The following is a 24,562-nucleotide window of genomic DNA, read 5'->3' as shown; positions in this document are numbered from 1 at the left end:
CTTGTTCATCTTCCAATTTAATGGTCAATAAATAATTGTACAGCTTTCTTATCAATCTTTCTTCTGTCCCTGTTAACATCTTATCTAATTCTGTATATTCGCATATCTGGTATGAATTCTAAATGTTTCATCAATTCCATCAAGTATTTTATCTTTAGTCACTTCTAAGGTGCCAGCAACTCTGCTAGTATCTCTGGTAGGTTCTCTCACTTTTCTTCCTCCAAGTTCTGAAACCGCTGGGAAGATTTTTTTTCATGTTATGTACCTGCAATAGTTCATGCTTCTACATTAATGCAGTACATGGTACTAGATCCTTCCTATATGTAGTCTTATGTTTCTGTAAATGATTTTTCTGTTTTACTTGCTTTTTCGTACAGGTTTATTTCAGGTGAATATCATAATATAATAGGATGATGGGTTTTTTAGAATTTCAGGAGGAATATTTCATTAACTTTTAACTTTTAATTTAAACCCATGTACAATATTCATTTTCATGTTTGATCAAAAGCGCTTGATTTGTTGTCTGTGGCTTTTCTATTATTTTGATTTAAAAGAATTGGTTTGTTTGTTTATTACAATATAGGCTGCCAAATCCTAAGGACTCTTGGCAATTTACAAGAAAAATACACAAGAAACAGTATACTGTACATAAACATATACAAATAAAAAGTTTATAAATTAATGAAAACATAGTAAATTAAACAATTATAAGCAAACCCAAAGTAGAAGCAAGGCCAAAATGCCTTCCAGAAAAGCTCTGTTTTGAGCAGTTTCTGGATGGCAGTCAAGATGAGTTCCATTCCCAAGTCTCCTGGGAGGCCATTCTAAAGGAGCACCACAACCTCTCAAAAGCAGGATCACCAAACCTTGGTCAATCAATCTGTAGTAAGTCTCTGGTAATATTGTTTCCCAGTTAGATCGTTCTTTTGTGATTGTCTTCTTTGTGATCTACTGTATATGGATGAATAACAAGCTACATTTTCTGGCAAGGACAGATGTTTTACATGAGAATATTGTTTTTGTAAATGATTCATATTATAGATAATATATATCTTATTAAACAGAAGAAAAATGATTTAGTTTGAATTTAGGGATCTAACCAATAGTAACAGATAAATGGTGGTGTTTGTAACTGTATTTCTTTCCCAGTCTGACATATCAGAACTCTTTGCATAAATTCCTTTCTAACCAAAACAGTAGAATTGAATTGAAATAATTGAATTATTTCAATCATCTACCATTCTGTCCTTTGTCAACAAGTCAGAGAATTGTTCTTATAACCTGAATAGCATAAAAATGTTGAAAGAACAGTTTGGTCTTAATTGGAAGGCAAAAATCTTGGCATATTTAATAAGAAAAGAAAGAGTCAGATGATGGTGGTAAAGATGTGGATCAAACAGTTTATAATAGGCTTCTGTTTTTGGCCTTCTGTTTTTCCCATGGAATTTCAAAAATAGATTTGTATATTCTGCATCTGCTTGCAAACCTAACCTACATAATAGTTACCAATGCGTGAATAAATAAAACAATTTAAAAGACTTGTCTGTTAACATGTTCACGACTACAAAAACATTCCACAGAATAGTTATGTGATTCTTGGAGGACATACAGTGGGCATAAAAGTCTATACACCCCTGTTAAAATGACAAGTTTTTGAAATGTTAAAATATCAGGCCGAGATAAGTCACGGTCTTATAAAGCATCAAAGGGATAAGCTATATAGTTCAATTGAAAACAATGTGAAATTCCCTGTTTTCCCCAAGTATGTATGTATGTATGTGTGTGTGTGTGTGTGTGTGTGTATATATATATATATGTCAAATCAATGTGTGAACAGTGTGACCTGGGCGCCATACATTTCAATACAAATGAAATTGATCAGATTAAGCATAATTATTACATTCAATCAATTTATATATTTCTAATCACAATACACATCTATGTTAGGTTACAGTCTATCACTATTCAATTATTCCACATTTTCTCATTCTTACTTTCATTTTATAAAATAAAAATGTATACATTAATATTCCCCTTATTTCTATCACTTATTCTAGCTTTTAATCATGTCACCCTTTATTACAAAACTTTTTCTTTCTTTCCTGTCTAACTTCTAATCATGTCATGCTTTAAAAGAAAGAGGGGAAGGCGAATCAGAAAAATAAACAAAAAAATCATCTATTCATCGTCTCTTGCCCGGTTCAATCTTTAATTGCTATGCTTTGGGGCGGGGGGACTTGCCTCCCAAATTCCTTTCTTAAATTTTTGGTCTATTTCTTGGATGTCCAATCTAAGTATTCCCCCTACCTCTACCCTCTTCCACTGTCTAATTTCTAGAATTTCTACCCAGGCCCCTGCCTTCATTTCAGACATATCTTCCAACTCTTAATATGTTTTCCCCCTGGTTTAATTTATCAATCACTATTATTTTCATTGTTATCTCCTCTTTGTCTTCTTCCTTCTTCATTTCTTCTTGTGACTTCTCCCTTTCCTGGATGCCTTGGTCTGTACTCATCATCCCTTGTATGGCATTTTCCATTTTTTTTCCCATAATCTCCTTAAATCCTTTATTCATAATGTCTTTTGTATTTTGAAAGAGTAAATCCATCTCCTATGCAATTCCATTCATTTCTTTCTTTTTTTTAAATAGTTTTTATTGAATATAAATATTAAAAAAGACATACGTAACATATACACAACTAACATTTATACAACATATACACAAAAAGAATATAATTTCTTCTTAAGCATTTTTTCAGAGTGACGTTCTACACTTCTACTTATAATATATTCCTTCACCTTTCTGTAATCTAATAATATTTTTATTACATATATATGTATCAATCAGTAATATATCCCCTATATTTTTTGTATATTTCTAATTTTTAACCAATTATACCAATTATTCCATATTTTATAATAGTCTGATTCTTCTTTTTCTTGTAATTCTTTGGTTAACCTATCCATTTCAGCGCATTCTAAAATTTTCCCTATTACTTCTGTTTCACTTGGTATTTTTTCTTGTTTCCAATTTCTTGCGTAGGTTATTCTTGCAGCAGTTAATATATGAATTGTAAGATATTTGATATCCTTAGGGTATGATTTGTTAAATATTCCTAATAAAAATGTTTCTGGTTCTTTTTCAATCTGTGTTTTTGTTATTTGTTCCAACCATTTTTTGATGTTAGACCAAAATTTCTTTGCTGCCGGGCACGTCCACCATAAATGATAGAAAGTCCCTTGTGCCTTTTTGCACTTCCAACAAATTGGGCTATTTTTAGGTTGTATTTTTGCCAATCTGGTTGGAGACATATGCCACCGATAAAACATTTTCAGTTGATTTTCCTTGTACGCCGTTGCTTTCGTTAACTTTAGGTTTACCTGCCAGAACTTTTCCCATTTTTCCAAAGGTATTGTGTGTTTGATATTTTGAGCCCACTTAATCATCGTTTCTTTGACTGTCTCTTCTTCCAATTTATAGCGTAGGAGAAATTTATAAATTCTACTAATTAATTTATTTTCTGAATCTAATATAATTTTATCTATTTCTTGTTTTTGATTATAAATTTCATATGTTTTTATATACTCTCTATATTTGGATTGTATTTGAGTGTAAGTCCACCAGTCTATTCCTCTGTGTAAATCTATCTCCAATTGTTGTTTTGTCTTTAGTTTGCCTTGATAGTCAATTATATCTTTATATATCTAATTATTTTTGTCTTATCTGTTAAATTTGGGTGTCTAATTGATTCAGCCAGTGCTAGCCAATTTGGTATCTTCATATAATGTTGTTTTTTAATTTTAAGCCAAATTTGTAATAATGAGTTCCTTATTGTATGTGTTTTAAAATATGAATGTGTTTTGTATTTCTCATCCCACATAAAGAAGTGCCAGCCAGTTTGAAGTTCGTGTCCCTCAATTGTTAAAGTTCTAGAGTCCTTTAATTCTATCCAATCTTTGACCCACGATAGTACTGCTGCTTGGTAGTATATCTCCCAGTCAGGGAGTGCAGCTCCTCCTCTATCTTTTGTATCCTGAAGCAGTTTAAATTTTATTCGTGGCCTTTTCCCTTGCCAAATAAATTTAGATGTTATTTTATTCAGCTTTTCAAAAAACGGTTTATCTATTTTAATTGGGGTGACCTGAAACAAATATAAAAATTTAGGTAATATAATCATTTTGATGGCCGAAATTCTTCCTAGGAATGAAATGTGTAAATTTTCCCATTTTTCTAAGTCTTTCTTTGTTTGTTCTAGTAATTTATCATAATTGTTTTCTTTAATTGCTGATGTTCTTGTAGATAAGCAGATTCCTAGATATTTTATTTTTGTTGTTGTTTGGATTTGTATATTATCTATCAAATCTTTTGTTTGGATTTCCGTAAGGTTTTTAACAATTAGCTTCGATTTACTTTTATTAATTTTTAGTCCAGCCACTTCTCCAAATTCTTCTATTTTTTGGAACAAATTAGGTATAGATTCCATAGGATTTTCTGTCAAAAACACTAAGTCATCAGCAAAGGCTTGAACTTTGTATTCTTCTCTATTAATCCTTAAACCTTCAATTCCTTGATCTTCTCTAATTTTTTTCAACAGGGTTTCCAATGATAGAATATATAATAAGGGGGAAAGTGGACAGCCTTGTCTGACTCCTTTTGTTACATTAAATTTGTCTGTTATGTCATCATTCATAATTATCCTTGCTGATTGCTTGGTATAGATTTCTGCTATAATTTTCCCAAATTTTTCTCCAATTTGCATATTTTGTAGTTGTTCAATCATAAATTTCCAATTTTGGTTATCGAAGGCCTTTTGGGCGTCAAGAAAAACCAACACTGCCTGCTTCTCCGGGTGTGATTCATAGTATTCTAAAGCATTAAGTATTATTCTCATGTTGTTCTTTATTTGGCGTCCCGGCAGAAATCCATTTTGGTCTGGGTGTATATATGTATTTAATACTAATTTAATTCTTTCTGCCAAGATTGCTGCAAATATTTTGTAATCGGCATTCAATAATGAAATAGGTCTATAGTTTTGTATTAACTGGAGATCTGTGTCTTCTTTTGGAATGAGTGTTATTATGGCTTCTGTCCATGAATTTGGTATCTTGGCTTTCTCCATAGCTTCATTATATAATCGCAACATATTCTCTCCCAATACTTCTTGCATTGTTTTATATATTTCTACTGGTAGCCCGTCGGGACCTGGTGTTTTATTGTTTTTTTGCTTTTTCAGTACTTCATCTAGTTCTAATTTGGTTATTGGCCTATTGAGAGTAATTCTTTGTTCTTCTGTGATTTTTGGCATTCCTGATTTCTCTATGTACTGTTTTATTTTATCTTCCTCTATTTTCCCCTGATTATATAGATTCGCATAAAATTTCTTAATAATATCTTTTTTGGTCTCTTTACTATGTTGAATTTCTCCTTTATCATCCTTCAATTGGTATATCATTCTTTTTTTCTGTTCTTTTTTCAGTCTATAGGCTAGCCATCTGCCCGTTTTATTTGCGTGCTTGAAATAGTTTTGTTTCGCCATTTATATTTTTTGGGCTAGTTCTATTTGGTTTATCAAATTTAATTTATGCTTAATCATTTCCCATTCTTCTCTTATTGTTTTGTTCTGGGGCTTTTCCTGGAGTTTTTGTTCTATTTGTTTTAGGTCTTTCTCTAATTTATCTAATTGTTTTTTCTTCTCTTTATTCTTTTTCCTCGTATATGCTATTACTAGGCCCCTTATATATGCTTTTAAAGTATCCCATGTGTTTTGTAAAGAGGTTTCCTCTATTTTATTTATCTGAAAGAATATTTTTACTTCCTTTTCTAACATCAAATTAAATTCTTTTTCTTTACATAATCTTTGGTTCATTGTCCATCTCTTACGTCTTCTTTCCCCTTTCCAGTTTATGAATAGTGGATTGTGGTCTGCCCATTGGTTTGTGCCTATCTCAATTTTTTCTACTTCTGTTTTGATACTTGGGGTCATCCATGCCATGTCCAGTCTTGACCAGGAGTTATGCGGATGGGAGTAAAAGGTGTATTGGGCTTCTTCTTCATGTGTTTCCCTCCATACGTCTGCCAAGTTTAGTTCTTCAGCCATAATAAATAATTCTTTTGGAAGTATTTCTTTTTTCTTTTGTTTTTTTCCCCCAGTTTTGTAGTCTTTCTTTGCATCTACTATTGCATTATAATCCCCTATTACACAAATATCATATTCTAATTCTACTAATTTTATATGTAGGTCTTTAAAAAAAACCTGTAGTTTTTGGTTAGGTGCATAAATCCCTACAATTAACATTTTCCTTTTTCCTATTTCTAATTCAACCATCACCACTCTACCTTGCTCATCGGTATAAACTAGTTTAGATTGTATTTTTTCTTTTACGTAAATCACTACTCCTTTTTTCTTTTTTGGGGCCAGAGATAAATATAATTTTCCTAATTTGGGGTTTTCTAGGATTTTTTGATAATCTTTTTGAATGTGTACTTCTTGCAGACATATCACATCTGCTTCTAATTTTCGTAATTTTGTGAAAATTTGATTCCTTTTCTTTGGGGCATTTAAGCCATTAATGTTTACCGAAAAGAGTTTGATCTGTTCATCCATTGCCTATTGTATCTGTTTTTGGTGTTTCTTGTTTCCATCCGTTCTCTAGGTTTTGCACCTTCTCTCTGTTCTCTTTCTTTTTCTTGCCTCTGTCTTATTTCTTTTTCTTCCTTTGTTTCTATTGGTTCTTCTTCTTGACTTTTACTATCTGTTTCCTCCTTACTTTCCTGTTCTACTTCTAGTCTAAAATGTGTGTTATGAAATTCTCTTGCCTTTTCTAGAGTGTCTATTTTATATCTTTTGTCTTCCCACGTAATTAAGATCCCCTCTATTGGCAGCCATCTATACATTATCTTGTATTTGATCAATAGTTGTGTTAAAAACTGATATTGTTGTCGTAGATTTCTTACTCTTCGGGGTATCTGTTTTAAAATTATAATTTCTTTTCCATTATAGATCACCGTTTCTTCTCTAGATTTCTTATAGACTTCATCTCGGATTGATTTTTTAAAAAATTTAACATGGACTTCTCTCGCCAATCTGTGTCTTCTTATATAATTTGTTTATACACGATAAGTTTCTTCCAATTGTCCTTTTATTTCTTCTGGCTCTTTTTGTATCATTCCTGCAATAATCTCCATCATCTTTCCTTCTAAATCCTCATTTTTTTCTTCTGGAACGTTTTGAAAACGCAGGAAGTATGAGGCCTTTTCCATTTCGAGCATGGCCAAGGAGTCTGACATTTCTTTGTTTAGTTGTAGGGTTTTTTGTTCCATTGCTTCTACTTTTAATTCCACGTGATCTATTTTTGTTTCCGTTTTCCTAATTCTCTGTTCATTTTCTGCTATAGAATTTTGAATGCCCCCAATTTTATCTTTCATGGTCTTAATATCTTCCTTAACTTCTCCTAATTCATTTCTAATCTGCATGGAACGTTCTCATTTCTTCCTGATTTTCAGCTATTTTTTCTTGTTTGAAGCAGTGTTTCCTGGATCTTTTGAAACATATCTTGTATTACATTAGGTGCCATTTCCAGTTTTTCTTTTTCTTTTTCTTTCCCCATCATGCTATCTATTGTTTTTTGTTGTGAGGGGGAGGGAGTCATTACTAACGTACTAGTTGTAGGTTTTTTCCCTGTCTTTGTTATGGTGGATGTTGTATACATTTTTAATATTCGTGTAAAGCTTTCCAACCTTAGCATCAATTATTAAGTTATTCCTTAATATCTCTTTCCCCCTCCAAATACTACTTATACACCACACAACTTATATATAGTTATATTATATTATATTGCCAGTTATCCCGATTAAGCAATTAATTCTTGTTCACAGTATAAATCTATTTACTTATCAATCAAGATTTTAATTTAATTTTCTTATTTTCCTAATTAGCAATCTTTTCAATTACCCCCTTTTTCAATCAGTCTATCTCAGAGATACAGTCAACTCATCTGTTATTTTATATAAAAATCAGTTTCGCTTTAACAATAATTCCTTGTCTAACTACAATTCCACAATACAATTTATAGCTATAAAAATATTGTCAACTTATATATTTCTTTCAAATATTAAACTTATTAACTAATTAAACAGTTCAAAATTAATAATTCACTTAATTTTTATTTTCTTTAGTCCTTATTGTCTTCTTGTTTTACCTCTCTCAGTCTGTTCTTTCACAATCATGAAAAACGCAATCTGTGTTGTCTCAGTCTTTTTTTTTTTAATTTCTTCTCCCAGTAATCGGATCTCTGCATTCAATTTTCAAATCTTTTTTTTTTAAACTTAAGTTCTTATTATCCAAAGTTATTTGTAAATCCAGAGTTCGAAATCCCGACAGATCTTCTGTATCCGTGAAATTCACCACTTAGTCCGGTATTTCAGTCTCTGTATTCGGTTTCCGATGTTTGGGGTTTGAATCAGTTATAATTCCCAAGATCAAACAGCTTGTCTCTATATCCACAAAGTCCACAGGCTGCTCCCTTTGATCAGCTGTAAAGGTCCGCAGTCAGACCGCTTCGAGCACTATTTCTCCTTTTCTGATGTTTTGCTTAGTCATTCTATGGGATTCTCTCTTCCGCGCTGTAGTTATTTCCCCTTTTTTCCTTCTCCTCTTGTATCGCCGCTGTTGTACTCACTTGTCTTTCTCTGATTCGATTGCGCGTCCCGTTTGCCGTCTCTATTGTAGGTGATCTATCTGACAGTCACTCGGAATTGCTTCCACTTTTTGCTTCGATCTAGGCGGGCGCCATCACTCCTGTCCGCCGATAAGGCCGACTTCTTCTCCACCAATTTAAGAGGTTGATCGCTCGACCTCCCTGATGACAGCGCAACACCAGGGGGCTTCGCGAATTCCTCTTTCGTTTCCCGATCCCTCCAAGTTCGGGAATGCCCCTAAAGAGCAATTAATGAGGAAATTTGGGTTTCAGAGACGGAGCCTCCGTTTCCTCACCCGTTCGTGATGACGTCACCGCCGGAAGTTCTATTTCTTTCTTTTTAAGTATCTTATTTTGTTTTTAAAAAAGAATAATTTTTATCCAATAGTTCAAGAGCTATTTATTCAGTCTTTGAATTACCCTTTAAGGAGTACACTAGTCCCAATTCTTTATGCCTCATAGGTTAACAGTCAGTTCCATTTAAATAGTCCCAGAGGTTATCAAAAGCCCCTTTATGTCCTCTTTGCAAATTCAATCCTCTGGTATGATATTCCAATGTCTCTTTAATTGAATCACTTCCTCATTTTCATATTTGAATCTCTAGTACTCATAGGATAACTAAAAATAATCCAATGGAATTTTCACTTTCACTGTCTTTCATATAAGTAGAAGGCATGTAATTTTCTTTTTTGTCAGCAGATGGCACTCTTCACTTAGATTTCAGTTTACTAGTCCCTCGTCATTTGGTTATAAAACACTTGTGAAAGCAGAATAATTGCCTTTCATTTCCAGTTAGATATTTCTTTAGAGTGCCCCTAAAATGCTTAAACGCCACTTTAAAACATAGTTCTGAGCAAATAATTCTGAATTGTTTCTTTGAGTTAGATTTAAAGCGAAAGAAAAATCCTCTCTCCCAGTTCCAGCACGGCTCACCTTCTTCTCTCCAGCACCAGTCTTAGCTGTTGTTCTTCATTTGTCCCAGCTTTGTAGCAGCCATCGTTAGGCAGCTGCTTCTTTTTGCCGTGGCTGAGAGGGAGAAAAAACCCCGGGCCAGACAGGAGAGCTGCAACTCTCCCCAACTTCATAGGGTGCGCCTCGATGCTTCACCGTCCCCACAGGGCGGCTCTGGCTCCCTCTGGAGCCCACAAACAGGAAGAATTCAGCACAGGGAACACAGAGACCCGTTTCTTTGTGTGTCTACCACCGCAACGTCAACCAGAAGTCACAGTCTGAAATTCTTAAAGGGGAAAAATAAAAATAAAAACTTTTAATATCATGGTTGCATAAATGTGCACTCCTCTTATAAATGGGAATGTGGCTGTGTTCAAAATGAATCAATCACATTCAAACAGATGTTAAATAGTAGTCAGTACATACCTGCTATCAATTAAAGTGACTGATCAAGCCCATATAAAGTTCAGCTGTTCTAGTAGGACTTTTCCAACATTTATTCAGTTGCTTCTTACAGCAAAAATCGGGGTCTTACAAAGCATCAAAGAGATCTCATTGGAAGATATCAGTCAGGAGAAAGGTATAAAACATTTCTTAAGTATTGGATATAATGTTGAACACAGTGAAAACAGTGATCAACAAATAGAGAAAATATGGCACAACAGTGACATTACCAAGAATTGGATGTCCCTCCAAAATTGATGAAAAAACAAGAATATAAATAGTCCAAGCGGTTGCCAAGAGACCTACAGCAACATTTAAAGGAGCTGCCAGAATTTCTGGCAGGTACTGGTTGTGTAATATATGTTACAACAATACAACGATGTGCCTGGCTGTGGGATAGGGTAGCAAGACAGAAGCCTTTTCTTACAAAGAAAAATATCCAAGTTCAGGTACATTTACAAAAATCTACATCAAGTCTAGCAAAAGCATGTGGGAAAATGTGTTATGGTCTGATGAGACCAAGGTTAAACTTTTTAGCCATAATTCCAAAAAGTATATGTGGCACAAAAACAACTCTGCAGATCACCAAAAGTACACCATACCCACAGTGAAGCATGGTGATGGCAACATTATGCTTTGAGGCTGCTTTTCTTCAGTTGGAACTCGGGCTTTAGTCAAGGTGGAGGAAATTATGAACAGTTCCAAACATCAGTTGATTTTGTACAAAACCTTCAGGCCTCTGCTGAAATGCTAAAGATGAAGGGGAAATTCACGTTTCAACCCAACAGCCCAAAGCATACTTCCAAATCAACAAAACAATGGCTTTACTAGAAGAATATCAAAGTTCTGGAGTGGCCCAGCCGGAGCCTGGATCTGAATCCACTTGAAAATCTGTAGGGTAACCTGAAAAGGGCTGTGCACAGGAGATACCCTTGCAAACTGACAGTGTTTTTGCAAGGAAGAATGGGCAGAGATTCCCAAGGCAAGCTGTGCCATGCTAATAGGCTCCTACCCCAAAAGACAAAATGCTGCCATAAAATCAAAAGATGCTTCAACAAAGTATTCTTTAAGGGTGTGCACACTTATGCAGCCACGTTGTTGTAACTTTTTCATTGTCTCCCCCCCCCCCAAAAAAAAAAATATCAGTTTGTTTTTCAGTTGAATTGTGCAGCTTATAAGTTATATTGAAGGTGGGGAAAAATTCTGAAATGTTTTATCTTGGTCTGATTATTTTACATCGTAAAATCCTGGCGTTTTAATAGGGATGTGTAGACTTTTTATGTCCACTGTAGATAACAGTGCTTAACAAAAAGGATAACTAAAACAGATAAACCTGTGATTTAAAGGTAAACTGTTGCTAGATAAAGGATGTGAAGAAAAGAGCCTAGCCTCAGATCTACTGAACATGATTTTGCTGCTTTTGCAGGCAGAAACTTCAAGGGCCTCCATTGTATAAAGAACAAATACCAGAATTGTTTGTATTTCACTCACATTTTAAATGGGCCCTTTATAGGCTGTTTTTTTCTGAAGCTTCCCCAGTACACAGATATTCTCTGTGGAATATCAACATTGACAGTCATGAATTCTCCAATGGATTCCTTGGCAACTTGTTCAGTTAAGTAAAGTAAAACTCTATTTCCAGCCAGAAATTGTTTGAATTGTTAGAGGAGAGTGGTATTTTTCACATGGATAAAGCAGCCCTGCTTCCTAACCATTCTTTCATGCCAGAGATGAACTTCACTCTTCTTGAGTGTTTTTGCTCAATATTACCATACTTACAAGAATGTGGTTATTATAGGCCAGTGATGGCTAACCTTTTCTGGACCAAGTGCCCAAAGCGTGTGGCCGAAACCCCAAAATGCAACGTGCGCACGGGGGGCCCGCACATGCGTGCGCGGCCCTCCCGCATGCGCCCTGCACATGCGCGGCACCTGGCGACCAGCTGAACTGGGACAACAGCTCGCGTGCCCACAGAGACGGCACTGTGTGCCACCGGTCCGCCATTACGGTTATAGGCTGTAATATACTGTATTTTTCGGAGTATAAGACGCACCTTTTTCCCCAAAAAAAAGAGGGTGAAAATCTGGGTGCGTCATATATACCGAATGTAGCCCCGCCCACCTGCTGGCCCCCACCCCTCGGACGTTGTCAGCCTCCGCGCGTTGCATTTTCCGGTGGTTCCAGGCAGCGGAGATCCTCACTTCCATTCGGATTTTGATAACGAGCAGCACAGATCTTTTTATCCGTTTAAAACAAACTATATCACTCTATGCACATTTAACTCGGGGTGGGGTGGGGGATGATTTTCATGGGGGCAAAAGAGGGACATGATACCGAAGGCTCCACTCGAGACGCCCCCATCTTCCTACCTATAGCCATAGGCACTTAAAGCCTGGCTTTCTTGCAGCAAGGCCCGATAGAGACCCAACACTTCAGTCCTCCTGGGCGCTGCCATCTTGTAAACACAGTGCTGGGCTTCCAGGCAAGCTCTGCAAGTTTGTTGCCTCAGTCGCAGCCTGATTCTGCAAGCGGCCCGGGAAGTGCGGAGGTCAGGACTCATTTGACGAAGCGGGCGCTTCTGCGCAAGAGATGTAAGGCAAGTTGGCTCGCCACCCAGCCTGCCCCTTCTCCAGGCGACCCAGGCGGAGGGCGGTCAGCTTCTGCCCGGGAGTCGGATCTGGCCAGGAGGAAAGAGAAAGTCAGTCTGCGGAAAAGGAGGAGGAGGGCACGAGGCTCTGCGAATTGCATTGGGGAATTGGGGAGAAAAAAGAGCATTGCCTCCATGATGCTCATTTTTGGCAATCCCCGTTGCCTGGAACTGACCGAAAATCACCTTTCCAGGCGATGGGGATTGCCAAAAACGAGTATCGTGTTTTCGGTCTCCGCACGCTGGGAGATGGGCGGCGCGTTTTCATGAGGGCATGCGGCACTGTGAATTGCATCAAGGAATCGGGGAGGAAAACACCGGAAAATGCGATGCATGGAGGCGATGCTCTTTTTCCTCCCAATGCAATTTGCAGAGCCTTGCCTTACGCCCCCTGTGCTACCACCTGAAAACACTTTCCTCCCTGATTCCAAAAACCGGGCGTGCAGAGGCAAAAAAAAGAGCATTGTGTTTTCGGGCAGTTCCAGGTGGTGGAAATCGCGGCAACATTGTTTTCGGGTGGCAGTACCTTGCCTTGCACCTCCTGCACAGTGCCCGCTTCACCAAACGAGTCCTGACCTCCATGCTTCCCTGGGCCGCTTTCGGAATCAGGCTCCAACCGAAGCAGCAAAGGCGCAGGGGGCTTGCCGGGAAGCCCGGCATTGTGTTTACGAGATGGCAGCATCCAGGAGGACTGAACTGCTGCATCTCTATCAGGCCTTGCTGCGAGAAAGCCAGGCTTTCAACGCCTACAGCTATAGGTAGGAAGACGGGGGCATCTTGAGAGTGGAGCCTTCGATGCCAAGTCCCTCTTCTGCCCCTATGAAAATCATCCCCCACCCCACCCACTCCAGTTATCGCGCGTAGAGCAATAGAGTTTGTTTTAAATGGATAAAAAGATCTGCTACTCGTTATCAAAATCCGAGTGGAAGTGAGGATGCTGCTGATCCTGATGCTGGTAGGCAGAGGCAGAATTATTTTTTTCTTGTTTTCCTTCCCAAAAACTAAGGTGCGTCTTATAGTCCGAAAAATACAGTATATTGAATTTTCTCTAGATAGGGCACCAGAGTTTGGGAAATCTGAAGCAATGTTTATATTTTTTTCAAGAAAGTCAGAGAACACTAAGCTTTCCACATCTGCTTTTTCTAGGCAATTAACTATGTCTAGTACTGTCCTATCAAATCATGGATAAATAGCCACCAGTGGTTAATACTGCTTTTATATTTAGGAAAATGGCAACTATAGCTGCCTTCCAAAGTGATTTTCCTTTTTAAGATGTTTAGGGAGTGCTTTCTTGGTTCCAAAATGTTTCTTGAGCTTCATAGGCGGTATTTTGACTCACCGCTATTCTTCCAAGATCAGCTTCAAGAAACATGTGGAGAGAGAAAATTTCTGCCATAGTTGTATATCTACAGGTAGGACATTTGGGAATTGTCCTGGAATTTTTTTTCCCTATGAGCCTATTTACTCTTTTTAAAGCTTTAGCCAGCTATCCTCAAACTCCCTGCACAGTCATGTTTTGAGATAGAATTTTTTAAAGAAGATTTGACAGTGGAATTGAGGGGCTATCCTGCTTTTCCAGTCTGATTATGGGAGGCAGGATAGTTCCTTCCACTGGCACAACTGGCAGTTGTGGATCACACCTACTCTTTCCAGTAGAAGATGCCCAAAATGTGAAATGCCCTTTGTGAGTCTCAGAAAATAGAATTTCACAATAAGTCCAAATGTCTGCTTTGTTATTTACTCTTCAGTGATTATAGGGTGGTAGTGATATCACCGAAGGTATGGTTCAATACATTGTTGTTGTTTTTAATGAGTGTGCAGGTGTGCTTTAAAGTGGGAATTGGATATTTTAAATCTTGAGGAAACATATATATTTTACCACACGATCATCAAGAAAATAAAATAAAATTAGTTTTCTAGCTACTTTCATAGAACCATATTAGTTTACGGTGACAAATAAGGAAGACCCTTTTTTAACTAACAAATTTGTTCTAAGTAACAAATTTATGGAAAGGCCTTCATGAGCTTAAATTATTAAGATTTGTTAGTTGGAAAAGATGTCACTAGACTGTTATGCTTCAGACAGTCATTTTCTGTATTCTAGTAAACACAGAGTTAGAATTGCCCTGGATAAGATTAGGGGTTGCAGGAAGCCCTCAGAAATTTTGATAAAATGTCAAGAAAACCACTGAATGCAAATAGATTTTCAGAAAGGAAGAGTAACCAATCATTGGTGTGAGGAAAAAGTACAATAATATTTAAAAATGGACATGTAAAGCAATTACTGTATATTCTTGAAATTCTAGGATAATGATTTTATTTTTTCTGGGAATCAGTAATGATTTGATCAGATGGAAATATAAAAATAGGCAAATCTTGAGGTCTCTACAAGCAGACTTTTTGTGTAATTACCCAAATACTAACCAATATTTATAATCAGAATCTAGTGATTTTGTGATGGTCCTGACGAATCTGCAGTTACTGTTTTGCTCAACACAAGGACCTAGAGAGATAGCCACAATAAAATCATTACATATATTCAAGAGCTGTTATGTGATAACATAAAGCTTTGTTGACCATATAGACTTGCACTATACCATTCAAAAGATTCCAAGGACATTTTTCACTCCACTTTCAAAACTTTACTATAGATACATGAAAATCATCCATGGGTCTACCTTAAGTCAGAATTTTGAGTTTTTTCCCCAACCTTTGGCATTAAATCTTTGATCTGGACCATGAAAGTTACATTCCTTATTTCTGAAGTGAATCAGATTCTAGAGTTTTCGGTTTATTTATTCTGCAGACCGCCAAGCCATTTCAGCCTGTAATAACCACTGTTGGTTTGATATGAAATGTTTTTGGTGATAGTAATCAATTTTATTTGCTAAATTAATGAACCCTGTGCTTGATCCATTTTTTCAAACTGTCATCAAGACTCAGAGCTGAATTTTCTTTCCACAAATTGGACTCCTCTTGTGTATCACCCAAGAAATTATCCTTCTCATATTGTATAGATGACGTACAACAAAAGCTTCACAACTTAAATGTTTATCATATCCTTTTTAGTCAGATCAAATCTTTTTGCATGTCATAGCACCATACTAGAAAACTAATTTCTGCCTATTATTTTCCTTTGGTTATGGACACAAATCAGTAGGTTACCTTCTGATGCATTAGTTCCTTCTGTCTGTGCTTAAGGGCCATTCAAAGGCAACTATTATACATGCTGCCTTTGCCAAAGGTGTATCACCATAATACATCTGCCAGGCAGCTGTATGGAATTTTCCATCTTTTTTCATTTATCACTATTATATAGCTGTCCATACAAGCACTACTGTTTCCTTTCATAAAGACATTTGCTCTTGATCTTATTATATATTCCATTATGTAAGCTTGCTATCCTCTGATGTATGATCCCCAAAGATCATGAAAAATAATTGCAAGTTAATTTTCAATAACTCTGGTTCTTCAACCACTCTATGCATTCTCACAATCTTTGTTACAGAGGTTAATTTGTTATGTTTATCCCACCATATCAGTATTGGAACTGAAGAAATTGCTAACTCTCAGGGTCCTGCCAGACTCTTAAAACTTTCCTCAATATTGGTATGTGCAGCCACAAAGCCTTATGTAAGCTCATGTTATTTTAGTGGCACAAACTAAATCTTGAGAAAGGACAGGAAACAGGAATTAATACTTTCAACATATCAAAACTGAGGTCCTCTTTGTAGAAAGTTCTCAGTGTTTCATTCCTAGTAGCATGTGAGAGGCAAACAGATAATTATTGTTCCTAAAATCTAATAGATCCTGATTAATTATGTCATTCCTTGTATATGAGTAGATAGTATGTGTATCATGCACAGTCTTCCTTTTTGAATCACAGTGATCCCCCTTTTTCAAAGGCCAAATAATATAGACACATTCCTTGCAATTATGTCAGAGCTCACTAGATTACTTTTGGTGGTCCCTTGTGAGATTGGAAGTTGAGTTGCAACTCCCAGCTTCTGAAATAATGTCTGCTGTACCATTTTGAGCTGATCTTTCTCTATATGCACTCTGTAAGATTATTATTTCTATTAACTTATTAATATATAGTCTAACAAATGTGAATGTATGCATCAAAGTATTTGCAGTTAGATCTAATATTGCTGTCCCACTATGAAGAAAAATTAAAATTGCAAGTTGCATATATCTGTCTTCTCAAGATCAGTGGTTATTTTAGAATTTTGACTACAAACTTGAGAATGCTAGTTTATTTTTTGTATTTTAGCTTGCCATGTAGAGTTTGGTATTATATACATATATTTCTTTTTTTATCTTAAATATAGCTTGAGGGATATAGTATTTGGTAATAAACAATTCAGAGCAGGATGCTTCTTAAATATCTTTCTAAAAGCTCTTTAAATAATTTAATTAAATTTCAGTGAGAGAGATTAAATTTGTATGCCACCCATCTCACTGTCCCAAGATTTTTGTTGTGTTCTCTGAATATTTTTTTCCTGAACTTCATGTAAGTTATACAACAGATAACGTATTCTTGATCTCTGGATTTATTTTCTCAAATATACTTGAACTAATTTTAGATTTCTTTTCTCTAGATCCATCCAGCAATTCCTCAAACTCTTCTTCAACACCTATGGCAGGTTTTTCTGCAAACATTCAAGGAGCACGGGTTTATCTTCAAGGACCTGTTGGGACTCCCAGTTTTAACAGGCAACATTTTTCTCCCCATCCTTGGACAAGTGCTACAAATTCATGTAGGAGCTTTGATGGTTTGTCTAATTCAGCCTATGAGTCTGTTCATATAGCCTTTTACTTATTGTGTGATTTTGTTTGATTGATGAGGGAAACTGGCAGCTAAAAGACAGAAGATTTCTAAATAGAATTAAACTGTTATCCTTAAATCTGAACTGTGCATGAGACTGAAGGGCTAAGATGAAGGATAGTTTCAGGTTTCCCCTTAGTATTTTCTGCCATATACAATTTGTAGTACTAAACCCTTCTCTGCAGTAAAATAAGGGATAGTGCATTACTTTTCTTATACTGGTTACTCTAATAGTAAATTATAAATTTGAAGGAAACATCCATAGAATTGCACATCACTTTTAGTTTTTAAAGCTTTAATTATCCTGCAAAAAAGGATAATTTAAATATATCCTTTATTCTTTCAAAGACAATATTTTAATAAAGTCCTTTATTCAAAGATTGTCTTTGAAAAAAATAAAGGATATGTTTACTTAAGTTATCCTTTTTTGCAAGATAATTAAAGCTTTAAAAATTAAAAGCAATGGGCAATTCTATGGATTTTTCCTTCAAATTTGTAAGTTACTACTGGAGCAAACTTAATCTTAAAGTTATATATACATTGAACCTATGAACTGAATCTCAAGTATCAACACACTTCAGATATTGTTGTCATTGAAGAATGTATAATCAAAGATATAATAACTGGTGAATCTGAAGCAATCTCTGGCTTGGCAACCACCTCTTCCTTATTCTCCTGTTTTTGCTCAGTTATTATTCACTGACCAATTAAGGAGAGGTTAAAATCTGATATCACCATGCACAATCATGAAGAATTGGTGTGAATGCTGAGAAGAGGAGGGGAGTCTATGCCTAGCTTAGCCTACAGCCCCATCTGCTACTGGCATTGAAATTAAATCAAAAAATAGGCTGCAGCATAAAAGCTATCCACCCCTGAAATAATTCCTACAACTTTATTGCTTAATAAAAGCTATTTTATTTATTTATTTATTTATTGGTTCGATTTATATGCCGCCCTTCTCTGGAGACTCAGGGCGGCTTACAATGCGTTAAGCAATAGCCTTCATACTTTTGTATATAACTGCTTAGTAGGGCTTTCGGCCCCCCCAAGCGGTGTTCTTTTTTATACAAAGTCATCTTATTGCCCCCACAATCTGGGTCTTCATTTTACCTACCTCAAAAGGATGGAAGGCTGAGTCAACCTTGAGCCTGGTGAGATTCGAACTTGCAGTAATTGCAGACAGCTGGTGCTAGTTAATAGCACTTTAATCTGCTGTACCACCAAGGCTCTTTAGAAATGCAATTCATTGTTATTTTAACAATGAATTGCACTGTGGAGACCTGTTCCATCCATTAAACAGTTTATCCTTATGTCTACTAAATTAGAATTAAAAGGGTTTTTAATATCTTTCCCATAAGGAGAAAATTAAATATTCTAGATAAGCCTTCATATTTAATAAAGCAAGAGAACTGTTTTTCCATCAGGTGAATCACCTATTCCATCAGTTTCCTCGGGATCATCTTCTCCTCTTTCAGCTGTATCTGCACCTTCTAATCTGGGACAGCCAAAATCAGGGAGCACAAGTCAAGATCGAAAGGTGCCACCACCTATTGGAACAGAACGACTTGCTAGAATTAGGCAAGGAGGTTCTGTAACCCCTATGCCCCTGGGAAGCAACTTCACAGCTCCTGTCGGACACAGTGGCATCTGGTCATTTGGCGTTAACAATGTTTCAGGTGAGATCATATTTAAGAGGAAGAGAAAGCTAATTTGGAGACTAATACAAGTAGTCCTCAATTTACAATCAAAATTGAGCCCAAAATTTCTGTTGCTAAGTAAGAAATTTCTTAAGTGGGTTTTGTCCCATTTTATGATCTTTCTTGTCACAGTTGTTAAGTTGTTCAGTTGCTGCTAGTAACAAGGTTGTTAAGTAAATTGGGCTTCCACATTGACTTTGCTTGACAGAATGTTGCCAAAGGCACAAAAATGGAGGGACACTTTGATCCCCACAATGGACGAATGACTGCAAATGGAGTTAGCAGAGAGGGCTAAACTGACTTATTTGATAAAAGAAAAAATGATAATTACTTTTGTTTCTACTTGGAAACCGCTTCTGGACTTTGTGCTTGAGGTGGAAAAAATGAAACTTTGATTTTAGGTTTACCAATTAGATAGGTTTGTAGATATGGCTAGTTTATATTATTATGTAAAAGTAAAAAGTTGAGTTTTGATGTTACTATCTTATTTTATTGCAGCAGAGGGAGTTAGAAGTCAACGCCTTTTCTTACTTTTCCCTTCTTTTCTATACTCTTCCCTTCCTTTTGCCTTCTATTTTTCCTATTACTTGTTTTTGTATTTTTGTATTTTATACTATAAACTAATAAAAGTATAAAATCGAAAAAAAATATTTAAAAAAGAATGTTGCCGAAGGCGATTACATAACCCTGGGACACTGCAAGCATCTTAAATATGAGTCAGTTGCCAAGCACCTGAATTTTGATCACATGATCATGAGGATGCCACAATTATCGCAAGTGTGAAAAATGGACATGTGTCATTTTTTTTCAGTGCCATTGTAAATTTTGAACAGTCACTGAATGAAATAGTGTAAGTTGAGGACTACTTATACATAGAGAACCAAAAATATCTTGAGGGTTTTTAGCTTTTTCTGTAACTGTAAGATACAATAAAGATGTTAATCATCTTGCAGGGCTTGATCATATTCACTTGCACCATCTCTTTCCAAGTATAAAAAGGTGGTAAAATATCCTGTAAGAGAATAGAGGAGTGTTCCTCAGAAAAAGAGTTGCTGAGGTGGATGAAGAAATGTAATTGTACACTTGTTTAAGTTAGCACACAACTGAAGATGACACAAGGAAAAAGACTTTGGGAGATGGAAAGAAAAACACATTTTGGATTTTTAGATATAGGAAAAGAAGGAAGACATTGTTTCTTTGAGGTACAATAAAGTAAAATGATGAAAGATTTATCTGCTGAGAGCTGGATTTTTTTTCTTGACTACTGCAAACATTTTCACTAAAGAGACAAATTACTATGTCTCTTAAGTAGCATGTGTGCTCCTTGGCAGAAAAGATTACTGCATTGATTTAGCAAAATAAAGAAGCTGTTTTTAGCTGCTAGTATGAAATTCTCTGGGCAAAGACTGGAAAAAGTGACAGTTCTATTTTCATAATAAGATTAGAGATGAAACTACAAAAGGATTTTCCAGGCATTTGTCCAATTTTTAATAAGTGCTTTTTTTATCTTTTTAGAAGGCCTATCCAGTTGGTCCCAGCCTGTAATGGGAAATCACGCAGTGCATCAGCAACTCTCTGATCCAGGCACTTTTTCCCAACATCAACCAATGGAGAGAGATGATTCTGGAATAGTGGCTCCCTCAAATATTTTCCAGCAGCCTATGCCAAACAGTTTTGTGGATTTCTCTAAAGTACATTTTAGTGTATTTTTCAGTGTATTTTAATGTATATTTTCTCACATACATGCTGCATTTTCTACAAAATTTCTACAGTAGAGTTAATAAGTTTCATTTCCTTTCCATACTTTTTGCAAGAGTATTTTCATCGAAATTTTCTATCCCAGACACTTTATTTGAAAGTTTCAAAATCCTTGCACAATTACCTAAATAAATTTTAAACTTTTTCTCTAGTCATTATACTTACAGAGATAATACAGTATTATTCTGTTTCACTCAGAATAGTTGCTATTAAATCCAGTTTAAAAGGGCAATCAGGTGTCAGTGATACATGAGTTAATTCTAAGAAAAGGCAATATTCAAATCCAAAGTGGGCAAGGATGCTCAGGAAAATAGGTGTGTATTTAAGAATGTATTGATGGGGAATGACCATTCATTGCTGTCCTGTTCTCAAAAGTGCTGCAATTCTCCAGAATCCCTTTAAATTATTATTAGAAATAACATTTAAGTTACAAAGGAAGCTTTGGAACCTTAGATTAGAGGAAGGAATTTGGGGATCAGCCAAATAAACAGGACTTTATTGAGTTATATTAGTTTTACATAAATGAAAATAAATTGGCACTATATGAAAAATGTATCTCCATCCAAAACAGGTTTAAAATGTATCTTTAAATTGTATGAAAATCTGGGGAATATTCTTAATGCCTTTTTGTATGTTTCCTAACCTTTTAGAATGTTACAGACTTCTTCCATTGTCTCATTCTGTTGTATTGCAACAAATAGAAAATGCTTTGGAATAAGCTTCTATCTTTGTATCTTTACTTACTACTTATAAATAATTGTAGGCCAGGTTCTGTCCTGTTAGATGTAAATTATTACTCCTTTCCTGTTCCAGGGCCTACCAATTTCCATGTATGGAGGCACTATAATACCCTCTCATCCTCAGCTTGCTGATGGACCAGGTGGTCCTCTTTTCAATGGACTTCATACTCCAGATCCAGCATGGAATCCCATGATAAAGGTTGTTCAAAATTCAGCAGAATGTACTGATGCTCAGCAGGTGCAGTAATCATCTTTTAAGTTCAAACTTTTGCCTGAAATAATAAAATTGAACATGAGAGCAGAGATTCTGTTTTCCAAGCTCATGCAAATTAGTACAAATTAAATGTGAGCCTATGAGATAAGAAACTGAGAGACTTTATACACAATGCCAGTTTGGTGGCCTTGCACCAGTCCCTCTCTGTCAAGCTTAGGAAGCAGGCATTGCCAAACCAGTTCTGAAAACTTGCCAAGGAAACTACAGGGACTGGTCCAGGTAGTCACGAAGAATCAAACCTGACTCAAAGGCATGCATGTGCGTGCGCGCACACACATCTTAGATCATTCCAATGTGATTATTCAAATTAGATTTCTGGATAAATTACTGAAAGCCATGACCTCTTAAAATCAAGTCACACTAAAGGGTAACAGCTGGTAGAAACTACTTAAAAGTGAAATATTACTTTATGATGATTAGGTTTCTAAATTCTGGTCACTTTTCATAGTATCAAAGGTTTAGAAGTCTTCTAATACAACCTCCTGCCCAAGAAAGGAGTTCTTTAACCATCTCGGACAAATGGTTGTCCAATTTTTTCTTGAAAGTCTCTAGCAAGTGAGCACTCAAAACTTTGGGAGGCAAGCTATTCTAGTGCGTAATAGTTCTTATTGTCAGGAAATTCCTTCAAATTTCCAAATTGGTTCTCCCTTGACAAACTTTCACTCATTGCTTCTTGTCCTACTCACAAGTGCTGTGGAGAATAAATCAACCCTCTCTTTCCTGTTGCAGCTGTTCAAGTATTGGAAGGCTGTTATCATGTCTCCCCTCAGCCTTGTCTTTGTTAAGCTAAAAATATCTAGTTCCTTTAACCATTTCTCATAGATTTATCCCCCAGACCCTTTATCATCTTTTTTGCTCTTCTCTGCACTTTTTCTAGAGCCTCGGTACCTTTTTTGTATTGTGCTGATGAGATCTGGATGCAGTATTCCAAATATGGCCCCACCAGTGTGATATAGTACTATCACCTTGCATGATCTTGATGTTATCCCTCTGTTGACGCAGCCTAGAACTGCATTAGTTTTTTTTGACAGCTACAGCACACTGCTGACTCATACTTAAGCAGTGCTGCATCAGGACACACAGATCCCTCTCATAGGCTGTTAAGCCAGGTGCTATCTTATCCTGTACCTGTGCATTTGGTTTTTCCTGCCTAAGTGAAAATTGACCTTACTTACCTTGCCATTGAGTTGCATCTTGTTGAATAGGGCCCAATATGCAAGTCTGTCAAGATCCTTCTGAATCTTGAGTTGATCTTCCAAAGTGTTAGCAGTTCCCCCAGCTTTGTGTCATATGCAATTTGTTTCTGCAATTTGCAGAAGTTCCCCTTCTGTTCCTTCATCTTTATTTATGAAAATGTTAATGGGCAGAACCTTGAGAATCCCTACTTCATGCTTCGCTACACTTAGAAGTTTTTTTCTTTGAGAACCACATGCTGAGTGCAGTTGATCAGCCAACTGCAGATCTATATGTTGGTGTGATATCTATCCCACATTGTTCTATCTTGCCAAGAAGATGTGTTCTACTTTTTCAAATGTCTTAAATTATTAACTACACTGTATTCATAGCATTTCCTTGGAAATTTGAATTGGAATCGAGCTTAATTAAGCTAGGTGCTTAGATTTGGGATCTTCTAAATGTAATTTTCTTTAATTAATGCAGTGTTGTTCCAAGTATTCCATGAAATTAATACTCTCGTTTTATGTTGTTTTTCCCATTGTAGATTTGGCCTGGTACCTGGGCACCTCACATTGGAAACATGCACCTCAAATATGTCAACTAATCTAGGAGGGCCTATATTTCCTTTTCTTTTACTTTTTTTAAAACTTTCTTTGGAGAAGTCTCTGACCTTGGAAGAATTTGGGATTTTTTTTAATGTGCCTAACTAAACTATTTTTTCCACTGTGGGCTGTTACAAGGGAAACTTGTTAGCCCATTGTTATAAGAACAAAATGAGTTACCTATTCAGCTGATTCTGTTCTCCAGTTAGTTTAGCCATTTTGAACTCAAATCGGATAAAGCTAGTGCTTTTGGCTAAACACTACTGAATGCTACTTGTATGCAACAGAGAACTAGGTGATTACATGATTTCAACCTTTTAGGGTGGTAAATACATGTATAATTGTTTACATACTTAAAAGGAAAATGTTGAGTAAATTTCATGTCGTATAGTGGCTCTACTTTATGTAGCCTGTATTAATGTGAAATATTTACCTGAATATTCAATAAAAAGATGAACATTACAAGATTTTGTGTACTAATCTTAATATATTGATTGAATGGTAATACCCAGTGGTATTGAATTTAAATCTGAGAATTAAAACATTTTACTTTTTTAACCTGGATAAATTAGTATAATATTTGCAAATTTTTTAAAGGTTTTCCTCAATTCATCACTGTTAATTATATTAACAACTATGGATCTTGCTAAATGAGGCCATCAGATTGAACTATGAGTAAAATATATGCAAAAGTCCCTGTTTAATAGCATAATTCTAATGAAAGCAATGTTATATTCATCAGGAAAAG

General features: G+C 35.9%; 1 protein-coding gene across 9 annotated transcripts in view; it reads left to right on the top strand.

Annotated features, from left to right (window-relative positions):
* ANKHD1 (ankyrin repeat and KH domain containing 1) overlaps window positions 1–24,279 on the top strand; it is a 165,294-nt gene extending 141,015 nt beyond the window's left edge. For 4 of the 9 annotated variants that reach the window (XM_087891231.1, XM_034411661.3, XM_034411666.3 and 1 more), the window contains 5 exons: window positions 17,341–17,514; window positions 18,992–19,243; window positions 20,780–20,955; window positions 21,836–22,000; window positions 23,757–24,279. In XM_087891231.1, the coding sequence (XP_087747357.1) occupies window positions 17,341–17,514; window positions 18,992–19,243; window positions 20,780–20,955; window positions 21,836–22,000; window positions 23,757–23,816 (827 nt within the window). In that variant the 3' untranslated portion in view covers window positions 23,817–24,279. The remainder of the gene's footprint in view (window positions 1–17,340; window positions 17,515–18,991; window positions 19,244–20,779; window positions 20,956–21,835; window positions 22,001–23,756) is intronic. The other 5 variants (XM_034411667.3, XM_034411665.3, XM_034411663.3 and 2 more) reach the window with 3 other exon arrangements.
* The last annotated feature ends 283 nt before the right edge of the window (window positions 24,280–24,562 follow it).

This window comes from Pantherophis guttatus, chromosome 3 (genome assembly GCF_059756535.1).
Source record: "Pantherophis guttatus breed Tessera chromosome 3, ASM5975653v1, whole genome shotgun sequence".
Taxonomy (NCBI): Eukaryota; Metazoa; Chordata; class Lepidosauria; order Squamata; family Colubridae; genus Pantherophis; species Pantherophis guttatus.
Note: the sequence above shows the minus strand (reverse complement) of the source record. Positions and strands in the feature narration are given on the sequence as shown.